We start from the raw sequence: 24,977 nt of genomic DNA, 5'->3' as shown, positions 1-24,977 counted from the left end.
TCGCCGAGGTGTCAACACTTAGCTAAATACAAACCGAAGCAAGTCGGTGCGAGTATCGAAATTCATTCACAACCCTGCTAATGTGTAAAGAGTATAAATTCTTAGTAAAAACTAAAACTTCAACGTTTTGCATGCAGAACATTTACTTTACTTTATTATCTTTCCACAGACGAGTCGGTGAGCTTTGTACGCGTCGAGTGAAGTGAATCCCGGATGTGTGAAAACAGAGAAGAAAAACCGACAACCTTAATTTCTTACATTTTATGTTAATGTCAGTTCATTCCTGTTGGTTTTTTTTTTGTGCTTTGGTTAGACTGAAACATGCTCGGTGGAGAAATGTTTCTAACTGTTGAGAGAGAAGGATTCGGTGAGATGAAAACTGTCCTTGGACGGCCGCTCCGCTGGGAGACACTTTTGAACAATGGAAGCAATAAAAAAAAAAAAAAAAGAGAGAGACATGCCGCCGTCTAATTAGCGCTTTGACGAGTCATTTCGGCTCCTTCAATTTCACGAGGCTCAGATAAGAGAGCAGGAAAACGCCGGGCGGCGGCAGGTTTTTACCACCGAGGGAACCGACGCAGCGCAACAAAGTGGTGCACCTTTTAATTGGCTCTTTGTCTTGGTTCGACTTAAAATAAAAGGTTTTAGTTCCTCTCTCTTCAAGTTTGAAAAGGAACAGCGACTTCATTGTCTCCGAACTAGTGAGTCGTGGCCTGAACTGTCTTACTGGCTGATTGTGTCCCTTCTTTGGATATTTGGACCTTATTTGTTCATTTATTTCAATGTAGAGCAGTTAAACACAGCTGGAAACAGCTGCTCTCCTGCAGCTGAGAAATCGGAGAATGTCTTTTTTGTTTTTTTGCATTTTTGCAAATCAGCAATTAAGGCTGATTTTTCCATCCGACGTGTGCGTTTTACCACCTGATTACACTTTAATCACCGTAATAAGCCTCCTGTGTGTTCGGTCCACAAAAAACACGCCATTACAGAGGAATGAGATGGCGTTTATCTCGATGCCGATCCTGCTGCAGCACTGTGGTACAAATAAATTGGATTAATTTGGAAAATGGAGTTGTGACGACACCCATAATACTGCAGAACATGATAAACACCCTGGCAGCACAACGACAGACCTCTCGCTCTCCTTTTCCTCCAACAGAAATGCTTTACTTTCCTCCAGTTCACTTCTATTCTTTTACACTATTATGATTACATGCTGCAAAACTCCTGAGAATACAGAATTGAGAATAGAGAGCCAATTATTCTCTAATTAAACTTGGCAGTTTAATCAATGCCGACACATTTTCTTTTGACTTGAAGGACATCAATCGAAGCGATAACATCAATAATGAAACAATACGTGTGGATAAAAAAAAAAGGTCAAATTATAATCAAAACAAAAAAGGATGATCTGTTTAAATGAAACAAAAGGCAGCGCTGAATATGATATTTATTCGTGGGTTAATCAGTTCATTTATTTAAAGTGTAGAAATAACAAAGTCTCAATGTACTTTACCAAGAACACATTAACCAGAATAGTTAATAGAATAATAAGAGATAAACTAAAACAACCACATGGAAGAAAAAAATCTGCATACGGTGGAGCACGAAAGTATAAAAATCGAATGAGATGAGCGCATAAAAACATCACTGTAAAAAAACCACGGTGAAATAACATGCAATAGATTGTTGAAGCAGCATTGAGTGATGTTGCAGTTCAGGTGCAACACTGGAAAGTAAATGGGAGGAAAATAGACGTACAAAAGGAAATAATAATGGAGGTCCGGCCGTAATAACTTGCAGCGTATTATCTTCCATCATCGATTTTTTTTTTTTTTTTTCATTCGGTGTTTACTGTTTACTTCATCTCAAGGACCAGATTGTGTTTCTCCGTAATGAAAAAACTGAATTCAACCTCGTCTCAGAAGGAGCCACTTTCAGCCTCCTTTTCATCAGATATTAGACAACGAAGGTCTAACTTTTTAAGGATTGTTTTATTTGATTTGATTTTTTTCCCCCTGCAGTTGCTTAATCTCATCTTTATGTCCACACCTGGAATCATTCGCTGTCCTTTTAGCGGCCGCCGCAGCTCGGCGAGACATTCAGCGCGGACGGCGTCGGGACGAATGTGACAGTCCGAGGCCTCGGTACGAACCGGAGAGGGAGCCAGTAAGAAGTCGCCGGCGTGGGCGAGTCGAGCTCGGGGTTCCCCGTCTCGCTGTGAATTACAGCAGCGAAGTCGTCATCGGGGTGTCAGTGTTTACAAATGAGGTCTGCGGAGGCCCGAGAAGCATCTGGAATCACCTCGGTTTGTTGTGAGCTACAAGGATAATGGAAGGACATGATGGGAGGAGGAGGAGGAGGAAGGAGGAGGAGGAGGAAGGAAAGGAGGCTGGGAATTTTGACTCCATCATGTGTCTCTCTGCCCCAGCGGCTCCTCATTAGAGCGATGAGGGAGGGACGAGGTTTCATCAGAGAAAAACACTGATAACAGCCGTTAGTCTGCCAGAGAAAAGTAGGAGGGAGGAATGAATGGAGGAGAAACACACCGGTTAGAAAAAAAAAAAAAAAAAAAGACATTAAAGGCAAGGCAAGTTTATTTGTAGAGCACATTTCAACAACAAGGCCATTCAAAGTGCTTCACGTAAAACCATTAAAAGCATCAAAACATCAGGCAAAGGAAAAGCAATTGAGAACATTGATCGAAACATTAAAAACAGTCATTAAAACATTAATAAACAAGCTACAAATGGAATGAAAGTTGCAGTGCAGTTTAAGAAATAAAATACAGTCATAAAATGCAGATTATTTCTTATTTCTACAGCGCTTCACAAAAACAAGTGACAAAGTTACACAAATAATAAAATCCACAAAAATGTAAGTTAGTCAAATACAACATAAACATTTAACTCGAGCACAAAAACACGCAGCACATAAACAACATACAAAACCATAGAATGAGCTATTCTGGACGGTTTTCACAGTTTTCCAGAGGTTTTTTTCCGCTGTGGTTTTCACAGCATCAGTGTTTCAGGATGCTGAAGTGTCCTTGTCGTGTTGTTTCCGATCCAATTACGGTTTGTTTTGTCGTTTTCTATTCCTGCCTCCTTTGATATGTGTCGCCATTGACGTCAGGAGCCGAGAGTCCTCCGTGCTGCCACGGTAACGAGCGCTTTGTGGCCACGTCGGGCTCAAACCAGAGAGTCATTACGAGTTTCAATGACTCGATGCTCCACACGAGTCCCCCGTGTTTTCACATCGCTCTGAAAAAAACAAAAAAAACAAAAACACTCACCGAAGCTCTGCTCTGCTCGGTCGGCCTTTCAAAACCAGCGGCCTTCTCGTTTAGAGCCACTTGATGAAGTTATTTATATGTACGGAGTAAAAGGCAGAGAAATACTTCGTCAACACTCGGGAGTTTTGTCTTCTTTTTTGGTTCTTTTATCTGTAGCCTCTGTGTTTGTCCCTCGAGAGCTCCTGTACGACCCGTTCGAACTCGGTTATGATCAGTTACAACCCAAAACTCGAGGCCGTCGAGCCGTACGAGGATCACGATTGCTCTGCATGGACCTCGATGCGACTAAAGGAAAAGACCATTTTGACAAATAGTAACATGTACTCCGTGTCACCGGATTCAAAGTACGTTTCTTTCGCTTTGCCGTTTGGACGGCCGACATCCGGAGCTCAGGGTGGGCCGTGTTTAAACTCCGGGGTTGAGCCTGATCAAATTATCGCGAGCAGCGCCGCCTCTCCTGTCAGAAAATCATTAATAACCGGTCTCGTTCGACACGTTGGGCTTTTTCCTCTGAACCGCTTGTGTGATTTAAAAACCTTGAGAATTTTTCTCCTTTGAAATTGTTGAAAGCAATTATGCGCCGAGGATGGGAGATGGCTGAATGGGGTGGGAGGTGGGGCCACTAACATTTGATTTGGAGAGTACTTTGAAGTTAAAACGGGGGAGAGACTGTGTGTGTGTGTGTGTGTGTGTGTGTGTGTGTGTGTGTGTGTGTGTGTGTGTGTGTGTGTGTGTGTGTGTGTGTGTGTCTTTCTCCCCTTCCTCCCCTTTCATATAAATGATTCAAAGAGTAAAAAAGAAGTTTTCGCCTTTCATTCTCAAATTGAAATGGAGTCTCTGCTTTAATCCGGCGGACTACAGCAGACTGTGGCATTGAGGTTACGTGAGGATCAGAGCTGCCACTGGAGCTCTGCTAGTCCTCCAATAAAAGATTATAAAGCTGCGGTAATTGCAGTGCAGAGATATTTTTTACATTTTGTGTTAATACAATTTAGATAATGTAGAAAGATGAAATATCAGAAAATTGAGACAAAGAAAAGATTATTTTGAAATTGTCAGTTAGTCCGCTGATTGATTAATCAACGAATCATTTTGTTTACAATATGTCTGAAAATTGTAAAAAAAAAAAATGACCGTCACGATTTCCCTGAACCGGCAGTAGAAGAAGTATTTAGGTCCTTCGCTTAAGTAAAAGAACGAATACCGTACAGTGTAAATAATCCTGCATTCAAAACCTTATTCAAGTAAACGTGTGTCAGTATCATCAGCAAAATGTTCTAACGTTTTAAAAGTAACAGTGAGCAGTAAATGCTTCCTGTCAGTTTTTTTTACTTCATCCCCGTTTCCCGTAAAAGTTTGGACGTTGTGTAAAATGTAAAAAAAACAAAAAACAATGCGACGATTTGCAAATCCCGTAAACCCACATTTACTTTAAAATAGACCAAAGACAACTACGACAAAGGAGACTCTGAACTGTTGAGCAGTTGAAATCCTATACCGGGCCAGAATGGGACTACATTTCACTTTCAAAACTCCAGCAACTGTTCCCCTCAGTTCCCAAACAGTTACAGAGTATTGTTAAAACAACGGGGTGGTAAACATGCCCCCCCCCCCCTGTCCTGGGATTAGCTGCAAAGTGACCACGTATTATTACAGAGCTATTCGAAGCCCGTAGCTGAACTTTTTCTTAAAGAAAAAAAAAAAAAAAAAAGGGAACGAAAGAACGAGGACTTCGAAAACTTCACCGCTGAGTTGGGTCGAGGCCTTCGAGTGGAGTCGGATGTGGTGAATCTCGGTGTTCAGGAAAACATTTGGATACTTCTGTTTACAGTTTGACTCACCGCTGAGCATCTGTTTCTCTGTTTTCCTCCTCCTCCTCTTCCTCCCTCCTCCTCCTCCTCCTCCGTCCTCCCGGCGCAGGTCCATCTCCTGAAGGACCAGCTGAGTGCGGAGGCCACGGCTCGGCTGGAGGCCCAGGCTCGAGTCCACCAGCTGCTGCTGCAGAACAAAGACCTGCTGCAGCACATCTCGCTGCTGGTGAAACAGATCCAGGAGCTGGAGACCAAGATGTGTGGACCAAACTCCAGTGAGTACATTTCTCAAAAAAAGGCTCGTACACATTGTACACGTATTTATACACTTTCTGACCGTGTAAAAAGTACCCGCACGTGCATCTGCAGTATGTTCAGCTGCAGAGACGCAGTCTTTTTAAGAAACTCCTGGAGATCCACTTTCTCCGCTGTCCCTTATTACTCATCTAATTTCACTATCTGTTCACAAGAATTGAAGCCACCAACATATGATACAAAAACGTGTACAAGCAACACGTCAACAGCAATATCAGCTCATTTAAAATGTCTATATATTGTACAGACTTTTAAATTATTAACAGCTGTCATAAAATACGACGTTAACAGCTCATTTTTATTTATACAAGACGTAACAAGTATTAAAAGAGGAACAAAATAAACGTCAAACTAACATGGCTGCTTCTCAGGAAAGAGAAACTCCTGAAATAATCTACTAAGGAAATAATACAAGCTTCACTGACTCAGCAATAAATGGGATGGACAGTTAAGACATGACACAGGCAGAAAAAAAAAAGATAATGAAGCATCTCACACGGTAACAGTTGGAGACTTTTCACGGGACGGAGCAAACAGACACACAAAGACGTGGAGACATTGAGTTTGTGGACCCGTCCCCTCCGTCAGCAGCTTCACACGTTTTACTTTTTTTTTTTTTCCAAATCTGTTCTTCATCTTCTCAGACCGACAAATCTTCTCGCCGTCCAAATGTCACCCCGCGAGAGACGATCTGTTATCAGCCGACGTTTCAGACGCTCGGAGGAGGAAAAGAAAATCTCTCGTTATCGCCTCTTTAAATACCAAAACGCGCGAAATATATCCGCTCAGCGATAAGCATCGCGAACTTCCGCGCCACATAGACTAAAGAGAAGGAAACGTTGCATAGACTGTTTATAAAAGTGGACGTAGCTTCCGTGTCTGAAAAATGAGGCCGATGCGGAAGTGTTTTAAGCTGCAATACCAGCCGAGTGCCACTAGAGGTCGGCTCCAAAAAGCCTCCGGCTCCATAGACTCCCATTCAACTTCTCTCATCAAATCCAAAGTGAATAAAATGTGTCCATCAGTTATCTCGGTGTTGTTAGCTAAAGTCACTCCTTCTTATTAGTTTTCTGGAGGTCCATCTGAAAATAATCCCTCATTCATTAGAAAATAAGCCTCAAAAAGCCGCTCGGCCCTCCTCCCCTCCAGCTCGTCCAAATATGGTCACTTCCTGCTTCCAAACCTGCTCCGAACTAGCAAAGATGGCGCCGGCCAAAATCCGAACTCGAGTCTCAATGACGGCCGTTCACAAACCAACAGGGTTTTTTTTAAGATGTGAGAAATTAAAAAAAAAAAAAAAAAGGTCGTCGGTTAAACCAGAAGAGGAGTCGTTGCCGTGGCGATGTTGCTTCTTGCAAATTTTCTGAATGTCCCATACTGGAGAATTTCAAATCATCTCGACGTAAACCTTTGGTCTGAATTATTATTAAAGGAATCTCTTTACGATCAGCATCTTGCTTTTTTGCAAGTACCACTTTTGTAACTTTCCTGTAACTCGACTCCTCGTATTTTCCCCACGGCATCCTCCCGTTTTTATTTCCAACGGATCGGCAGCAGATTATAAATCAGGTGTCGTGTGAGCGCTTTCTGTCGGCGTTTGATAGATGCCGTTGTTTCCGTCGATTCCACTGTTTGTTTGTTTTTTAAGAAACCTGATCCCAACTCCAGCTGAAGGAATCACAAACTCCTCATCTTTCATATTTGTTTAGGGGTTCGCCGTTTGATATGAGAGGACGGGAGCGCTTCTTTCATGTCTCGCCGAGCGGCTGATGATGAAATGCTTCGAAACGTGTTGGTTCTTCTTTCTGCATACCTTGAAGGAGAACTCACCGATCCACCGGCTGACTTCCTGATCTATATCTGGTGTCGGGTTGAACTTTCGAAGGTGGCGCAAGACATTTGATGTCTCTTCTTCTGTCTCCTCTCCTCAGTGGGCTCCCAGGACAGTTTGCTGGAGATCACGTTCCGGTCCACGTTGCCGGCGGTGATCTGCGACCCCACGACGCCCAAACCGGACGTGTCGGCCCTCAACCTGCCGGCGCTCGGCGACGGCACCGTCAACGCCTTCTCGTCGTCCAACGGGACTCTGGGAAGCCCGCTAGGTAGGGACACCTGTCGGCTCAAACTGGAGCGTTTCCGTTTCCTCCCGGGACCCCCGGGGCCTCCGCCTCCTCGACTCCCCTCGCCTCCCCCGTCGCTCGAGGCGGAGATAAAAGCCCAGGAGGCGTTCGGGGGCGCGGCGAAGCTGCTGTCGTCCCGCGACGTCAAATCTCTGGGCTGCCTGGGCTTCGCCAGGTTTCGCGAGTCGGGCATCGCCTCGGAGTACGAGTCGAACACGGACGACAGCGACGACGAGGAGGAGGAGGAGGACGAGGGAGGGCAGGAGATGGAGATCTTTGGCTGGGGGGCCGATGAGGAGACGGTGAGGCTGCTCAACGTTCTCAACAGACAGGGAACTCCTGACTGTCTGGGGGATGAAATCGCGGTGTAACACGCTAACCCGTCCCCCAGGAACGGAGAAGCCTCGACCTGGTTTGCGACTGCTACGTAGGACTGAAACACGCAGAGGACTTCAGTCAGATGTGCACAATTACATTATATACAGAGCAGACGTGAACACAGCAGGTAACTTAATGGGCCATTGTTTTTAGACAACAGATCGCACACCTCTGATTTTTATTTGCACTTTGATATACGCAGACCTTAAGGTGCTTTCAGCTCGAACGTGAAGCGAAGTTTTGAAAGCAAACGAGTCGAAACCCCGAGCGCGACGTTTCCCGCGACACAACGCAGCGTCGTCTGCAAATGGGCCGATCGATTTAATCTTAAGATTAAACAGCTGCTTAAATTCCTTATTTGGAATAAGACCTCGGTGTTGTCAGCAACTATTCAAGCAGATGTTAATTATTAAACGTTACATTATAAAAACAGTCAAACAAAGTTATTTGGATGGAAATGAGGTTCAATGAGCTCCTTGTTGCCACTAGTCTATTTATTTATTTCCCCTCTGATAGGTTGCTACGGTTACTTTCCATTCATTGAGTTGCTTTTTCAACATTTCTAATTATTATGGATGTACGTAATGGATTTTTTTTTTTTTTAATTTATGATATGCAGATATTTTCCAACTCTTTTGATCAATTTCTAATACAATTACATGCAGATTTTTTTTTTTCCCACCCAATCAAAGAGAACATTAATTATCTCCTGCAGGGGAATTAACGTATGATTATGTTTACTCAGATGCAGACATAAAATACAATGCTTTTTGGAAAATTACTTCAACTTGTTTACGTAAAACATAACATATGGGTTGTTGTTTTTTGTGTTCGAGTATTCGGGCACAATTAAAGCATCATTTTAATCTTCAGAAATCTTCTTTCTGGGCCGCTGCCTATATTTTAATTTGAAAGCCTTTATCAGCAAAAAAAAAAAAAAAAAAAAAAAAAACATGCTGATATTATCGTGCATCTCTTGCTGTTATGTTTCCCGGATCCGCAGCTACGATTTTCAATTCGAGCCAAAGATTCCTTCAAATCTTTAGGACGCCGGTGATGTGCATAGACAGCTAGATCGCTGCTAATCACAATAGTTTCATTTAAATCCGATTTTCAGTGAATAAAGTGAGACGACAATTTGCTTCACATTCAGTCTGAACGCACCTTAAGAGTATTATTATCAATTTGTCACACCTCAAATCTGGCATCTGTTTGACTCTAATATAAATGCATACTCATGCATTCACTCTTAACTCCTGTCGCTCTCCTTTCCTTCCTTTTCTTTCGCCTCCGTTCTCGATCACACGCACAAACCTCTTGTCCGTAAATCAAACGCACTCATTTTACAAACGTCCTCATTAAGATCCAGGAGGTTTCAATTTAAGAGTTTTAATAATTCCCCTCTGTGAAATGTGAAATGTGAAATGTGAAACGTGAGCGAGCGTTTTGAGTCAACAATGAAAGTCAAACCGAGCTGCTGTGTTTTGTTTTTTGTTGTTGTTGTTTTTTGGAGCTGTACGTACACGACGTCTCCTTCAGGTTAGTTCAGGGGCAAAGCTTTCAATTTGTCAGGATCGGGAGCGCAGCCGTCACTCACGCCGGCAGGTAACAAGACGGCAGCGTTCGGGAGTGACGAGACGTCGGACTGATGAGCTGGCGTTCCTCGCCGGAGTGAGAAACGACTCTTCTTCCCTCGAATGAAAAACCATTACTCGTCTGCGGAGGAAGTTTGTTGCCGTCTCTCGTGTTTGGAAAAAGGGAAGAGACCCCCTTTTCTCCCACAGCTTAGTCAAAGACTATTTTTAGACTGTAAACTTTGTTTTCTACGTCGTCCCACTGAACTTGTTGAAGCGCTCCGTCCTTGACTTCTGCAGGCGGCCCTCCTTTTTTTTTGTGTGAGAGAGAGAGACTTGGTAGTCTGAGCATGTTTGCACTCTTTTCACTTGTCCACGCGTTTCCCCTCTTTTTAATTTATGTAAAGCCGGGATTAGTCGGACCTCGAGGAACGCTGTTTGTTTCTTTTATTCATCCCGTAAACAAAAACTACCCCCCCACCCCCCACCCCCTTTCCTCCCCCATCCCATCCCCACCTACCATCCGTGCCAGAACGGCGGCTCACGGATGGCAGCCAAGAGATGTCCCGTTCGGTTAAACCCTGCTCTGTGTACGGCCTCCAGGCACAATGCGGTATTAAAGTATTCATTTTGTTTCACGAGGAAAGCCACAAGAGTTTTAATTTTTGCGCTCCGTCGCCCCAATTTATCCGAGCGGCGCTTCTCTCAGATCAATGCAGTCAGTCCAGTATTTGGCGAAATCTGAGATGCTGCAGAGATTTCAAAGGGGGGGAAGGAATCGGCCCAAACCTCAAAAGTGCTCGCTATCTTTTTTTGCCAAAGCGCTTTCGCCTGATAGGATCAGCCCAATCAGCGAGAGTCCAGTAAACCGACTCCCAGTTAGCCACTCGCTATCTGAAGGTGTTTGTGTCAAAAGGATGACAGAGATTCTATCTGGGATGTTATTTCTCTAAAGTTTGTTTGGAAATTGGTGGCCGAGTCAGTTTCGGATGAGACCGAACTAGTGTGTGTGTGTGTGTGTGTGTGTGTGTGTGTGTGTGTGTGTGTGTGTGTGTGTGTGTGTGTGTGTGTGTGTGTGTGTGTTTCTCAGTGAAGTGTGGCGACAGTTCTCAAAACTATTCAGACAGAGACGACGACCGTCGGATCAGCACTCGGGCACAAATACGAGGTGCGATTGAAATGTGGACAACCAAAGCAAAAACAAAAAACCTGGACCCGAATTAATGCGAGGGTGTGTCGTCAGGTCGGGGAACCCTGTTGCCATGGCGCCACAGTTCAGGTGGTTTGCAGCGAATGATTTCCGCCTCCGAAACGTCCCGGTAGAACTCGGTGTTGACAGTCTGACTCTGGGGGACGAATTCTACGATGCAACAACCTCCGATGTGAAAGAAGAACCTCACTTGGTGTTTCCTGACCTGCCTTCGGTCCAATTTGTTGGTTCTGATCCAAAATGGACCTTTGGAAAAACACATGCCATGAGACAGTCTATTTTCCTAATTAAAAAAAAAAAGTCCACCACGGACCCGTGAGAGTCCGAACCGACTCCAAAAATACACATGAAGAAAATGATTTCCAACTGATCGCTTTTTTTTCAACGTGATCGTCCGATGAACGACGCTGATCTGACTCCTCCACTTTTTCTCCTTCTCTCTATCGCCTCTCTTCTTCTTCTTCTTCTTCTTCTGTGTTAATTTATGTCATTTAAGTCACGTTTCATCTTCAAATGCTATCAACATCAGATAATTCTACTGCAATTCAAAAGTAATGAAACAGCCTTTGAAATCAACCAAAAATAAAACGCATTCAGTCCTGCTTGTGATCAAATCTTCCGTGAAACCTCCACACTGGTGCTACGATGATTTAAAAAAAAAAAAAAAGGTGACCCACCATCTCACAATTCAGGTATTACATTTAATCAAAGAATGAATTATATTATCGGGAAAAGAAATGGCTTCAGCGATCTCATTTTTGGGACTTAAATCGAGCTGCAGGCCTGGAGCCCAATTATGAGGCTGAGATGGTGGAAGCAGGTCTTAAGTGTACTTATTAGTTCCTCATCGCCTCCCTCCCACGACTTCAAACCCACTAATTTGATTATTTAAAATAGAAGGAGGAAAAAGTCTCCCTCAGATGCCACAGAGATGCCGGAAAGGTGTTCGTTGCCTCTTTACCTGTTTCCACCACCGGCCTTACGCAACACTGGTGTAACATATTAAAGGTTTGGTGCTTGAATCTCAACCTAAAGATTCTGATTTCTATCGACTACACAAATAATTGAACAGCTCCCCCGTGTACGAAAACGTGTCTGATGAATGAAACGAATAACGCTACAAAACAAAGGGAGACCTCGGCATCAGTTCTCAACCCACCTCATCCATGATTTATTTTCTGAATTATTAAGGGCGTCTGAACAACAAAACAGACTGGAGAAAGAACCTTTTTTTTGCTTTCCCACTCGTGTGCAACAAAAGACTGATCATGTAATGCTACATCAAAACAAACTGTGAAACCAACCTCGTCTGCATAACTCATTACTCGTCTGCGCAGCTGCGACGCCTCAATAGCAGTTAGCGAAGGGAAACTTCTCAGTTTGGTTCCACGTCTTCCTGAATTTGTTTACATTCATTTACGGGTACCAGCTTCTTCAATTTTTGGGGGGGTTTTTGCTGCGTTCTCTGATAGTTAATTGAAAAGTTTGGGTTTTGGACAAAACTTCAAAAGACGCCTTTTCTGACTCTGGGAAACTGCGATGTGAAATTTTTTTTAAACTAAACAATGAAATTGAAACAAGTAATCAACAATTCAAATATTTGCTTGTTTCATCCTTAAAGTTTACACGCAGAAATGTTTTGTAATTTTAAGTGATCCTTTAAGTAATCCCGTCATCTGATTAAGATCCGTCAAATTTTAAACTTTGTGCTTCTTTCCCTCAAAGTAAAAGAAGTTTAGAAAACGAAGAACATTCTGGAAACCTGAAGTTTTCTTTTTCTACATTTTCCACTGGTGTTAGAGCCGTTTCCATGTTGCATTTCTTTACTCTAAACTATCTATTCTGCTCTGATTCGTCAGCCTCTGGGCTAAATAGTCTATTTTTTGTCACCTCTCATTTTGTATTATTGATATTTCTTTCACATGTGTTCGACCTTATCCTCCTGTCATCGCCTGAACCCTGCTGGTCCTCCGACCTCTCCAAAATGTCAGACGTACTGTATTTCTAAACAGCCTCTCGTTGGCATTTTACATTTTCTGTGATTCATGTTGTCAGTTGCAACAAAAAAAAACAAAAAGGATGTCTTCACCTTTCACCTTGACGGAGGGGTCAGTAATTACTGCTGGAGAAAGAGTTACGAGCAGCAACTTTCCAGGGATTTATAGTGAGATCGCACTCAGAGGCATGGAGAAGGTTTTTTTACAGTTTGAACTCATTCCCACTTTCTTAACCAGTTATTGATCGAGCCTCATGAATTTATACGATGCGGTTGAACGCTGGAAAGAAGAACGTGTGTGTCTGTGTGTGTCTTTCTGGTTAATCGTATGTCAGTAATACTCCAGTGTTACATTATCTGACCTTTAGCATCTATTGGAGCTTGAATTTTGATATTTTGTGTGGTGCAGAAGAAGCTGCCTGCTCATCAGATGGACCTTTGAGTGTTATGAGAAATACATCTAAGGTGTATATCTGAGGATGGAAGGAAGTAAGAGTGTCCATCCTGAGCCGTAGAAGACCTTTCCGGGTAACCTCAGCGACAGGAAGGTGACGGTTAGGGTCGGGGAAACCCCGTGTCTGGGTCAGCGGGATTTAACAGGGTTTAGATCTGCTTCCCAACTGCTCTTCACTCAGTCAGTTATCAAGTTGCATTCTGGGCCGACGGGCCACATAAAAACCTCAGCCAACTTAGCTAATGAGCTTCAAAATGTTACGTACGGAAATGTGAAAATCACAGATTCCAGATATTTATTTACTTTGACAGCTGCAACAAGTAAAAAAAAAAAAAAACCTGTTGTGTTTATTGTGCAACAAATACTTTCCTATCTATTGACTTTACACTGAGTGTTACTTGTACCCTTGAAGTTTTCTCTGTGGCCCACGAGCCCCGAGTGCTTTTCTATTTGGCGTTTTGTTATTGAAGTTGAGTTGTCAAGGCTGAAGGCAAGAAAAACGAACTCTCTTCCACTTCTGTACATGAAATGTTTATGAAAATGTGGAGCTCGTTCCGAAAGTTTTCTGTCCACGCTGTAAGATAAACAGATATAGATCCAGTATTGTAGTGAAATGTCAAAGAAATCTACGGCACTGTGAAACCTTTATTAGCTCCCGCTGTCACGCCATCGTTTATTCTCCGTGTGGACTTTGGGTTTGTAATTTGCAATCGACGACCCGCTCCTTTAATGTCGTTGACTGATCGGGCTTCCTGGTCGCCTCGTGGTTACGATGGATACGATCGCATCAGATCCCTTTTAGAAAATGTGCTCTCGAAGCAGCCTCTTGTTGGCTCAGACTGTCGGTTTGATTTGTCCACAGACTGATTTTACAACCGCTCTGATCTTAAATCTCGATCTTTGTCTCTCTCGCCTTCTGCTCTCCTCCCTCCTCTCTGGATGAATGAATTGTCCGTCGGGGCACGTCGTCGCCGTCCGACGGCCTCATTGCCGACCGGCCCGACCCAGCGGAGCGAGGTCCGGTGACTCCAAATCGATTTCCCCGTCACGGTCGTGTGTTGTTTGAAACCGGGGTTAACTGCTGGGACGGCGAAGGGAGCAGGTCGGATCAATACGCAATACACAGCTCAGCCTGTCACCTGCAGGGACACACTTACAAACACACACACACACACACACACACAGGTGCACACGTACCAGCCTCCGACCCAGCCGACCGAAGCCGAACACGCAAAAAATGAATCTCTGCTCGTTGACTGTGACATGTACGATCTTTAATGAGAACAGGAACACTTTTTCATTACTTTGGTTTCTGCAACCCAGAAAATTCAATTTGAAGTTTCACAATAAATTCTTGTTTCTTTCCGATTTGTTTTTTCTGCCCTTGTGGCCAGAAGCGGTTACTGCAGCTGAGGTTTTTTTTGGACTTCACTTGCCGGGGATGAAGACCGTGCGTGACATCAGTCTCTCAGCCGTGCCATCCCTTCCTGGCCCGAACCGCCAGTATTTGGCGGATGCCGTACGTGTCACTCAGGCCCACATTTGGAGGAAATGCGAATCCAATCGGATTTTCGACTGATGCGTCTAATTCCAGAGGCTCCGCTGGCTCGCATCCGATTTCTCAATGACGACCTCGTTTTCAGAAAGACGAGAGTGAGCAGAATCTGTGCCGCCGCCGGCAGAGCGATCACAGAGTGGAGATCCTGTCGCCATGGACGACGCTGGCACTTTGCTTCCTAAATGAAACAAAAAAAAATTTTAAAACTGCGTCACCAGCGTAGCTATGCACACGTCGTTACCGTAGCAGACGATGCAGATAGGTTGGTGATCCGTCCTAAACATCTGATTTGAGAAACAAATCCGATTGGACCTAACTCTGCAAATTCAAGGCTTAATCTCCATTTTGTTTCCTCATTTGGCCGTAGAGGGTGACTTAAAAGACATTTCTATCAAAAATGTTCAAGATTATTATAATAAAATGCTTGCTTTTATTTTTTTTTATAGAAGTTTATTTAATTTATAAAGCAAGAAAACAGGCAACAAACAAAGATGTTGTGAAAATACACAGAGAAAAAGAGACTAAAGAGAAGATACAGAGGGAGATGTTCTGGTTATCGGCAATTTATTTACCCAAAGAAGCCGATTTTATTCCCGAAGTCACGTGACCAGCATGAAAACCAGAAGAGCAAAGGCTGATGTGTTCAGCAATAACATCTGGTTGTAACTAAGTCACCATGTAATTAGTTCACACGTCCTACAAACGCCTGTCTGTGTGCCGTAATTCAGATCTGAGTGCATCCGACCTTTAATGGTCAGTGGTCACAAATTCAAGTTTATTTTTCAGAATAAAATAAGGAAACAGTTCAAATACAGCCTGTTTAGCACACGACAGGCTGGAAGAGCAACAACATACAAATACAAAAAGTGTGTCGGTTCCAGATAGCGACACAGATTTCTTGCGTTCAGGTCTTTTTTTTTTTTTTTTGGTGTGTTATGTTATGTTACAGCTCTTTTGTGCGGCTGCACCACATCCACAACAAAAGAGCTTCGGAGCGTGTTAAGTGCGAGGATCTGGCCCGGCTTGGTTTTGTCGGTGTGAAGTAGCGCTGACGGAGACGCGAGGCGTTAGTGGGTCGCACACAAACAAGCGCTCACAACACACCGCGGCGGCGGTGGAAATTAATGGCCGTGTGTGTGCCAGACGAGCAGAAGGGAAATGAAAGGAGTGGAAGAGCCGAGCAATTAATCCGCTGACCTCGGCGTTAATGACGAGAACCAAACAGGACTCACGCGAACTGAACTTATTTACTGAGCTGCTTTGACCATAATAACACAGAATTATTCAGCCCATCCGGGAGGTTTTTTTTAATTTTTTTTTTTTTTTTTAATGTTGCTGAGTTTAGATTTTCTCAAAAATTGCGATTGTTTGTGTAAAATTGCCGCAATTAGAGAAAATTGCAAATCGAAAAGAAAAAGGAAATATTTGTTTTTGTTTTTTTAAGCAATACATGATACAAAAAAATAACTATGCAATCACTTCTTTTGATAATATTCACGCTGCGCATCACAGAAATATATCAGTTCTAATCTTTTTTTTAATTTATTTATTGAACTTCGAGAACCACGGGGGCTAAAATTTACCAATATAAAAGACGCAGCTTTACAGAACAGCGCTACATCTGCCTTTCAAAATAAGAGCTTTAAATGCTGTTTAATTCATTTTAATTCAACACATCAATACACAAACAAAGTCTCTTCCAACTTGACGTGTGTATGAAATGATTTTAGCATAAAGTAAAATGTAACAACTTCTTTTGATAATAGGCATTTAATTAGAACATTTTAATGTGAAAGACCGCATTTACCACAAAAAACCCTCACTTCCTGTTTTATTAGGTGTTGAGAAAACAGGAGCCTTTCTGGTTGTAAATGAGTTCTTTTTTGTTAATAAAGTGGGTTTTGTGTGAATTTTAGAGAATTGTAACCTCCCGCCAATATTGCGGAGACCGCTTGAATTCACGTTAAATAAATATAATAACAAATATTCGCAAGATCGGGATTTCTTGGAGGGACTGATTATAGACGTGTCCACGTGTGTCTTTTCAGTTCAGTTTTTGCTGCCATATTCTGTTCCTGCTTTCATGCATTCACAATCCCTAACTGGATTTTCCCCGCCGGGCTTCGAGCCGACGACCTCCCGCTCACATCGCTGCTCTTTTTTTGGCCGCAGATTAAAACAACCTTTCGACTGGGTTGTTGTTGGGTTTTTTTTTTCCGGGATTTGTCTCGCCGTTCTCGCAAATGTGCACATTCGGAGGCGGCGCTCGTGTTTTTCCGTGTTCATTTCATCGACATCTGGACGCGGTGGCGATCTGCTTTGATGTTCCCGTGATGCGGCGCCGGAGGCCGCTCGGCACGGTAATCTGGAACATGTGGGGCTCCAGATGTGTAACGGCTAAAAGAAGAAGACCGATGTGGAGTCGCAGCGCCCGCTGACGGGCTCCGTCTCATCTGTCTGTCAGCCCCCTCGTCTGTCTTGTCCTATTTCTTCCCTCCTCTGCGGCTTTCCTTTCGTGTTTCCTCACGTACGCGCTGACAAAAGCAAGCCGACGAAATGTTAACGCGCTCACACGCTGAATTTAAAAAAATAAATAAATAAAAAAACGGAGGTGAAAGTCGGCGTCGACCTCAAAGCGAACGACTCCCACCGAGAGCTGAGGAGGAAAGACAAGAAGGCACCTTTGATCATTTCTCGCCTTTACAAGAAAACATCTGAACTTTATTCACGTTTGATGTGTCATATTAGGACTCCCAAGAAGACACGCTTCGACACTCTGAAGCTCCCGTGTGTTCACTATATCTCCTGAAGAACAAACTCAGATTACCAAACAGTGTTAAACACACAAAAACCTGCTTTCTTTGTTTTCTTGTGAAGTCTTTTGTGGCCTTTAGTTAACAGATAGTTAGTTACCAGGGAGATGTGGCCAAAAGGGTTAAATATCCGAATCAGAAGCAACTTTATTGCCAAATAGGTTTTATATTCTGTAACGTATAGATATATTAAATAGCAGTATGTTATATATATTCACATGTCCACCTACTTCTTTGTACTTTTATTCTGCTCCTGTTTCATTGTGGTTTCAGCCCTCAATTTCAGTGAAAAGAAATCCTAATGTTACAGCATAGTAGGCCTTTTTTTAATTATTTTTACCGTTTCAACATGACACTGCTTCCCGTGCACGAATCCTGGTCTTCAAACAAATGGATGTTTTCCTTGTTTTATTTTGGCCCGTCGCCGTCTTGTTTTGTTTTTTCGGAGCCAGAAGTGACCATATTTGGGGGGAGGGGTGTGGTCAGGACACTATGTCCACGCCTACCGGTAACCTGAATGCACCCCGGTCATGTCAATCAAACCGGGCTGGCTCCCAAACATAGCTCTCTTTGAGGCCTAATATCTAATTAGGGCTGGAATTATTTCCAGAAGGAAACACTGATCAGAAGGAGGTGATTTATCTAATGACATCATCACGACTTGTATTTCATGAGAGAAGTTAATGCTTTTTTAAATGGGAGCCAATGGAGCTAAAGTTAAACCAGCCCCTAGTGGTACCTCAGTGGTATTGCATCTTCTGGCACTTTTCAGAACTGGAAACGTGGAAAGTTAAGAGCCTTGACCATTTTTTTGACCATCAGCGTTGGGCCTCGATAACGCTTTTGGTCATCTTCACTTTAATATGAACCTGAGACCTTTAACATAAACCAAACTGTAACTCAATTATCTCTAATCCTTAATTCATCTCTTGAAATCTCTTTTAGGTCTTTAAATAACAATTTAAAGGATTTTATTTCTTCTTGCTTGGACGGTAATTTCCCAGTAAATGCATTGATGTGGCTTTGGGGTTTTTTATGCTTGTGGAGAGGGTAACCATATTACCGTAATTGTGCCATTAGTCAACGAGAGCAGCAGAGAGAAAGAAAGAAAAAAAAACGTACATTTTGCTCCCTTTAATTAAAACTTAACATGTCCCGAAGCTGCTTGTCAGCGTGGGTTCGTTCGGGGCCGCGGTTAGTAGGGAAGTTGATTCAGTATCTTAAACATCTTTTACGATGGGGTTCCCTCTGTGTTATTTTAAAAGCCCCGTCCAATGTAATGAATCTAAAAAGAAATGTCAACAAAACTTGACATTTACTGAGATCACATTGGAAGTAAGAGAAAAAACAAACCGTAAAAAAAAAAAAAAAATAGACAATTTATGACCTGAAGGCAAAAAAAAGCCAAATCAGTCAAAACCACTGGATGGATTACACATACTGTATATCTACATATTTATATATCCGTAATGTATTCAGAAAGAGTTATTTTTCAACCAGGACCACCAGGAGTTCAGAGTTTTTCTCTTTCCCTGTCAACATTTTTCTCGATGGTATCTATCGGTTGAATGTTTTTGCATATATAATAATCGTTTTAAGAGATTGTATTTGGTGGTTCCAGCAGCCTCAAAGTTATTTGTGCCTATAAAATAGATCAGCAAACGTTTCACACGTGAACAAATACCAAAGAAACAAATTTGTTTGGCAGCAATCGGTGTGTCTTCGGGGCCCTGAAGATGATTCGAAGGCAGACGTCTGAGTCGGAGGTGTAATTGCTCTTCTATTGAACAGTCGGCTCGGCTACGTTTCCAGTTTCCACCCCGTCTACAGAAAATGGAACCAGTATTGGATTATGTGGGATTATTCATCGCGTGGTCGAAGTTCAATAGCAGGAGCTTCATTAGTATTAGTCGTGATGGAGAATTTTTGGGGGGTTTCAAAAGTTTAATTAGTATTAGTTTCAGCCTAAATGCGCTTTCTGCCAACAGAACAAATCCCAGAGGGGGGGTGAGAAAAAAAACAACAGAAGGTGCATTGTGTGAAGAGGTTACCTGAGGTAGAGGAGGAGGAGGAGGAGGCGGAAGATGAAGAGGACGGGAGGGGGGGAGAAAGGAGAGGACGACTCGGTTTTGTTAATGGGGGGCTTGTGTTTCCTCCGGAGACCGAGGGTCAGATCCAGCTCGCCTCGGCACGTCTCACCAAGACAGATACTGACTGATGTTTTTTTGAGGGATGGAATTTAAAGTTGGCTGCCCGGCCCTGTTTACCATCGGGTTGGACCTATTTAAGAGGAAATGGGCAGGTTGTCTACGATACAAGAGGAAGAGGGGTCGGCTCTGTAGTTCAGTTTAATCCTGTGTTGTTGGTTTCCTCTGAGAAACAACTTCAGGGCAGCAATATGAAGACGGAGAGACGTGAAGATAACACGGCTAATTAAAACAACTGAACGACCTCAATCGCCTTAATTTGAAGTTTTATCAGATCTTTGAAGATTCCTGTTGATTATGAGATATCTTTTTTTAATGAATGGTTGCTGTTGCGGTCTCTTTACAACACTACCTTCAACACAGACCACGGTTTGAATACAGTCTACCACCGACATCCGATGTTCTTCTCTTTTTGTTCCTTAATTTCTGTAGTTGCCTCAATTTAACCAAAGCTTAAACTTGTCTAAGATGTGAGTAATCTTTAATGGTCTCCTAATTGTTTTCTTAATTAATCGTATTCTTACAATGTCAGAAAACTGTAGAAATTGCCATCGTAGTTTCCACGACTCCAAAGAGGCGTCTTGGTGTCCTTCCGTCCGTCCGTCGGGATGGAAAAACATAAAATCTACAAATTCTCTAAACTGGAAATCGTTGGATGAAAAAAAAAGTGGTTTAGTAACATCATTGATGAAAATGTTCTCGAGGAAATAACACGGTATCGTCTGCATAACAAGAAATGCGAAATTTTGCGCTATTTCATTTCCTGCATTCTTATTCTGCCATACCTGTATATAAACATAAAACATACACACTGTACACTGTACAAGTCCTCAAACAGTCATCACACTGTACGTCTTAGATACCATATTCTACTTTACCTTCATAAGAGGTCCCAAATACCGTTTTTTTCTTTTTTTATAAAGTCATTTCACAATTTTTCTTTTGTTTTACTGGTTCCTGCAGTAAACTGCGAGTCGTGAATGTTGCATTAGATCCTCCATATAACCGGAGGTTGAAATCCATTTTCACAAGCAAGAGCCGACGTGAGAGGAGGCGGCGGTGGCGGCGGCGTGTCAGTCAAGACCTCAGCCAGATCAATCCCAAACTTCTTCCATTAATCCGGCCATACGTTCGCTCGCCCATCAGTCTGAGAGCGACTCCCGCCGACTTTAATCATTCATGTTATAATGAAACCAAGTGAAACATTGATGAGCCGCTCTACCTTTCTGTTAGTGTGTGTGTGTCTATATCTTCATCTTCAAGAGGAAGATGTTTTTCTTCCCTCTCAAATCTCAGGCATGATTCCCCTCTCTTATACAAATACTTGTCACACACACACACACACACGCGTATATGTTAATGCGGCTCTAATTTAATACATCAGTGATAATGACCCTGTCTGGCCTGAAGATGATTGTGTTTATGTGTTGAAGTGAGCGTGCTGCAGGTCACTCATCCTCTCAGTATCTCAGCCTCATGCTGCTTCGCCCTCATCTGTTCCAGCAAGAATTACACTTTTTGTTTTTTTTTTTTTTTCGCTTTTAGTAGCAAAAGCAAATCCCGAGCTTTTTTCAAACATCGTCCTTTTCCTGGACGGAAACAGAAAAAAAGATGTTTGTGCGGTTGTTTCATGCACACACAACTAGTATAACATTAAAAAATAGAAAAATGTCCTCCCTGCTTCCATTTTAAGATATTATATTTGCATAAGAATAAATCTAGCTTTCAACGAGTCCTTAAAACGTTTCATAAAACGAGATAGACTTCTACCGTTTCGCCGTTTGGTCCGAGGTGCGTTTGCCTTTCAACTCCAGATTTACTTACTTGATTTTTCTGGAGCTTTCAGTGATTTCACACAGTCCTCCTCCGCAGAGTGGGGCGACCCTCAGCTGAGAACAAAGCCAAACAGTTTGGCATTTTTCATTGGCGACGCCAGAGTTGAAACCGAAGTTAATTACAGCCTCACGGCGGCTGTCTTGACAGAGTCGAAGCGCAGAGAAGCTCCCCGAGAGGGCGGCGAGAGCTGATTGGGCCAATTACCGGTTCCGCATGATGAAAACCGTAATCATACACACATCATAAATCGTCATTATTCCCTAATTAGAATAGAAGATATCTGAAAAATGACCCTGCGGAGAAAAAAAAAAAAAACTTTATTGAGGAAGTCAAGCTGTGACGAGCTGAGGTGTCGATTACAGTTTCATTAAAGACCAGACAGGGTGAATATGAATATTAAACATAGATTGGTGAGACAAGCTGTGGTGACGGCAGGTTTATTTCAAAACAGAGATATCATTGGCTCTTACGCTGTAGATTTATTACACCAGTTTCAAGTCAACAGTAAATCTGCGAGCTCATTTTCTATTAAGATAAAAATTCCTGAAAACCTTTTTCCTTCCATGACAAACAAAATACTTAATCTTAGTCATCTTTAAGAGGTTGTTGACAAATAATCCACAGCAGCAGCATTGTTTGAGAAGTGATGACACAATTCGGAAAAAAGTCCTGCTACGAGCGCTGCGAGGTCAAAAGTTTTGAACCAACATGTGTGGCGGGAAATGTATGAAATCATTAACGAAATCACCAAAGTAATAATAAAATGTATATAAAAGTGTTCGTAGCTACCAGGTCTGAAAAATCCCGCAAATGCGGAAAGGCCTTTAAGCTGCAATACCAGCGAGTGCCACTAGAGGCCGGCAACAAAAAGCTTCCAGCTCCATAGACTCCCATTCAACTTCTCAGATGAAATACAAAGTCAATAAAGGATTTTAGCGCGTTATCTCGGTGTTGTTCGGTAAAGTCGCTCCTTCTTATTAGTTTTCTGGCGGTCCATCTGAAAATAATCCCTCATTCATTAAAAAAAAAGGCCTCCAAAAAAAGCGGCATGTTTTTGGGGGTGTGTCTGTTTGATTGACAGGCCTGTGGTGCAGTCAGGTTTCAGCTATCTGTGGGCGGGACGTAGTATCGTCGGGTTTCCAATCAGATTGTTCCTCCCCCAGCTCTCGTCCAAATATGGTCACTTCCTGCTCCAAACCGCTCCGAACAAGCAAAGATGGCGACGGCCAAAAAATTCCAACTCGTTGCAAATAATAAAATGTCATGAATGCACCTTTGATGTGGATGAATCGATTTTCCGTTTATTCTATTCTACAAACAGTTAAAGTAGATTTACGTACTCTTAATGTCGTTTTTTTTTTCTAATTGTTTAGTTTGGTTGACCAACTTTCCCAAAAAATTAAGAGGTAGTTAATGAAGGATATTTGTACAAAATAAATGTCCAAACAATCACAGATTTGTGTGACTGTAATAATCAATTAAGAGCTGGTTAATTAAGCTCTAAAGGATGATTTTTTTTTTAAACTTTTTTATGGAAGTTGAGAAATCGCTTTATGCTTTTAATGATGATCTCAACAATTCAACTTGATTCTACACAGAAAATGTAAATAAATAAAGAGTAGATTTGACTTTTTTTATATTTCAGAGCACAAAATAATCTAATTTCACCATCGGCTAAGTTTTTCTCGACTCTCTTGAGGCATCACTTGTTCAAACAGACAGAAACTAAATGACAAGCCGACTGTGGTGTGAACATAAATCTTCCCTGTAGGGTAGATTTCCCAACTTTTTTTTTTTTTTTTTTTTTATGGTGTTGCAGAGGATTGCGTTATCGTCGGAGTGGATTCAGCCCGGCTGCTCGTACGTGAGTGGGAGTGAGAGCTGGCCGGTTTAGTTTTGTTGACTACTTTTTTTTTTTTTTTTTTTTTTTGTGCCCAATAAACATCCGCCTCCTTTTATTTCTCTGTGCTTCCTCTCTGCTCTGCTTCTTCTGCAGGGCGCCGAGCTGATTTAAAAAAAAAAAACTAAAAAAAACAGAAAAACTATTGTGTTTAGATAGCATATTAAAAGACTATGGGGGATTACATGTTGCATTAAACCAAAAAAATTAAAATAAATAACGGAATACGTCCCGCTCTGCATGCCTCTCTGTTTCTAATCTGGCTGTTGTCTGAAGGATGCCGTTAATCCACAGCATCCAAAATCCTCATTTCAGCGTTAATGAGAGATAATTATTACAGATGGAGTCCTTCAGGCGTGTTTGTAATTATAAGAAAACACACACAAACAGTAATCTGTCAGCATTACACGGTCCTCCAGAACAAACCAAACAGGCTGCCGGAGTTCTCGTCAGAGTTTCCTATTTACTCTGATTACAGCTGTTTTTTGGAGAATCATTCTTCTTAAACTCGATTGCACCTTTTAGGTCGTCCGCTGCAGAAGTGTCCACAGAGCTGCTTTGAAAACAACAGGACATGAAATGTCGCCGTCGTCGGAGCCGCGGCGGGAGGCTGCGACGCCCGGCTCACGGCGGCAATTAAAGCTGTTTGCGCCTGTCGCTTCTCGGGAGTCGATCAGATCTGAACACGTACACGGTTTTAGATTCAGATTCCATTATCTCCCTCCATCATGAATAAACATCCACTAATCAGCTTAGAAAATCAAAGGAAAAGCTTGAATCTCAAAAGGATCATCACGTTTTACACAGTATTAACGTAACTCGGTCATAGTGGCGGCTCCATCCATAAATACAGGAACTCTCACAGCCAAGTCGGCTTAATTTTAATGTGCTAATTTAAAAAAAAAATAAAATGGTGAATCTCATCGTTCCCAGTCGTTGCGTCACACTAGGCGTCGATTTGGGATTAATCTCAAAACTATTAGAGCAGTTTTAACCAATCGGTTTGTACCGAGACTCCAGCACAAAAAACATTTGACTTATGTGTGGATGGATTTAACAACATTTTAAACATGCATGACAGACATCACATAAATATCGAGGACAAAAATAGACAATAGAATATTTCCATCGTGGTCCTCTAATTAAAACAAGTTGTGACTCAAATAGGTAAAATTCTGACTTCGGGAAACTTCATCCAGTTTTTTATCAAGAAGCAGTGTGCAGCATTAAGATTCATTTTATTGGAGACGTTGCTGAACCCCGGAAACTCACAGAAAACATGAAATATTAAACCAAACACTGGTTTGTCCCTTCTGGGCTGCTGCAGAAACACGAAGAGGAACCGCTGCCCATGCGGATATTAAACTGCTTATTCAAAGGTCACAAAAACATAAAGATTTTTTTAGTTTTAGGTGATTCTAATATGACGTAAGCATATTTGTGAATGTCATATTCCATTTCTACCAACTCACTGAACTTCAGACGTACCTCATCACTGCTCATTCAAAGC

The 24,977-nt window shown here is 42.4% G+C and overlaps 1 protein-coding gene across 2 annotated transcripts in view; it reads left to right on the top strand.

Annotated features, from left to right (window-relative positions):
• The window catches only part of nos1apa (nitric oxide synthase 1 (neuronal) adaptor protein a), a 119,957-nt gene extending 108,595 nt beyond the window's left edge, over positions 1 to 11,362 (top strand). The window contains exons 9-11 of one of the 2 annotated variants that reach the window (XR_011311739.1): positions 5,216 to 5,381; positions 7,353 to 10,548; positions 11,301 to 11,362. Coding sequence is in view for 1 of the 2 variants with exons in the window: in XM_069716822.1 (XP_069572923.1) it covers positions 5,216 to 5,381; positions 7,353 to 7,912 (726 nt within the window). In the remaining variant the exon portion in view is untranslated. Of the gene's footprint in view, positions 1 to 5,215; positions 5,382 to 7,352; positions 10,578 to 11,300 lie in introns of those variants that run through there. The other variant, XM_069716822.1, reaches the window with a different exon arrangement.
• Positions 11,363 to 24,977: the final 13,615 nt, after the last annotated feature.

Source organism: Brachyistius frenatus, unplaced genomic scaffold (genome assembly GCF_029030835.1).
Source record: "Brachyistius frenatus isolate BFR_SWC_R1_liver_20210118 unplaced genomic scaffold, ASM2903083v1 Contig_163, whole genome shotgun sequence".
Lineage (NCBI taxonomy): Eukaryota > Metazoa > Chordata > Actinopteri > Embiotocidae > Brachyistius > Brachyistius frenatus.
The sequence above is the reverse complement of the archived record's forward strand: the minus strand, read 5'-3'. Positions and strand labels throughout refer to the sequence as shown.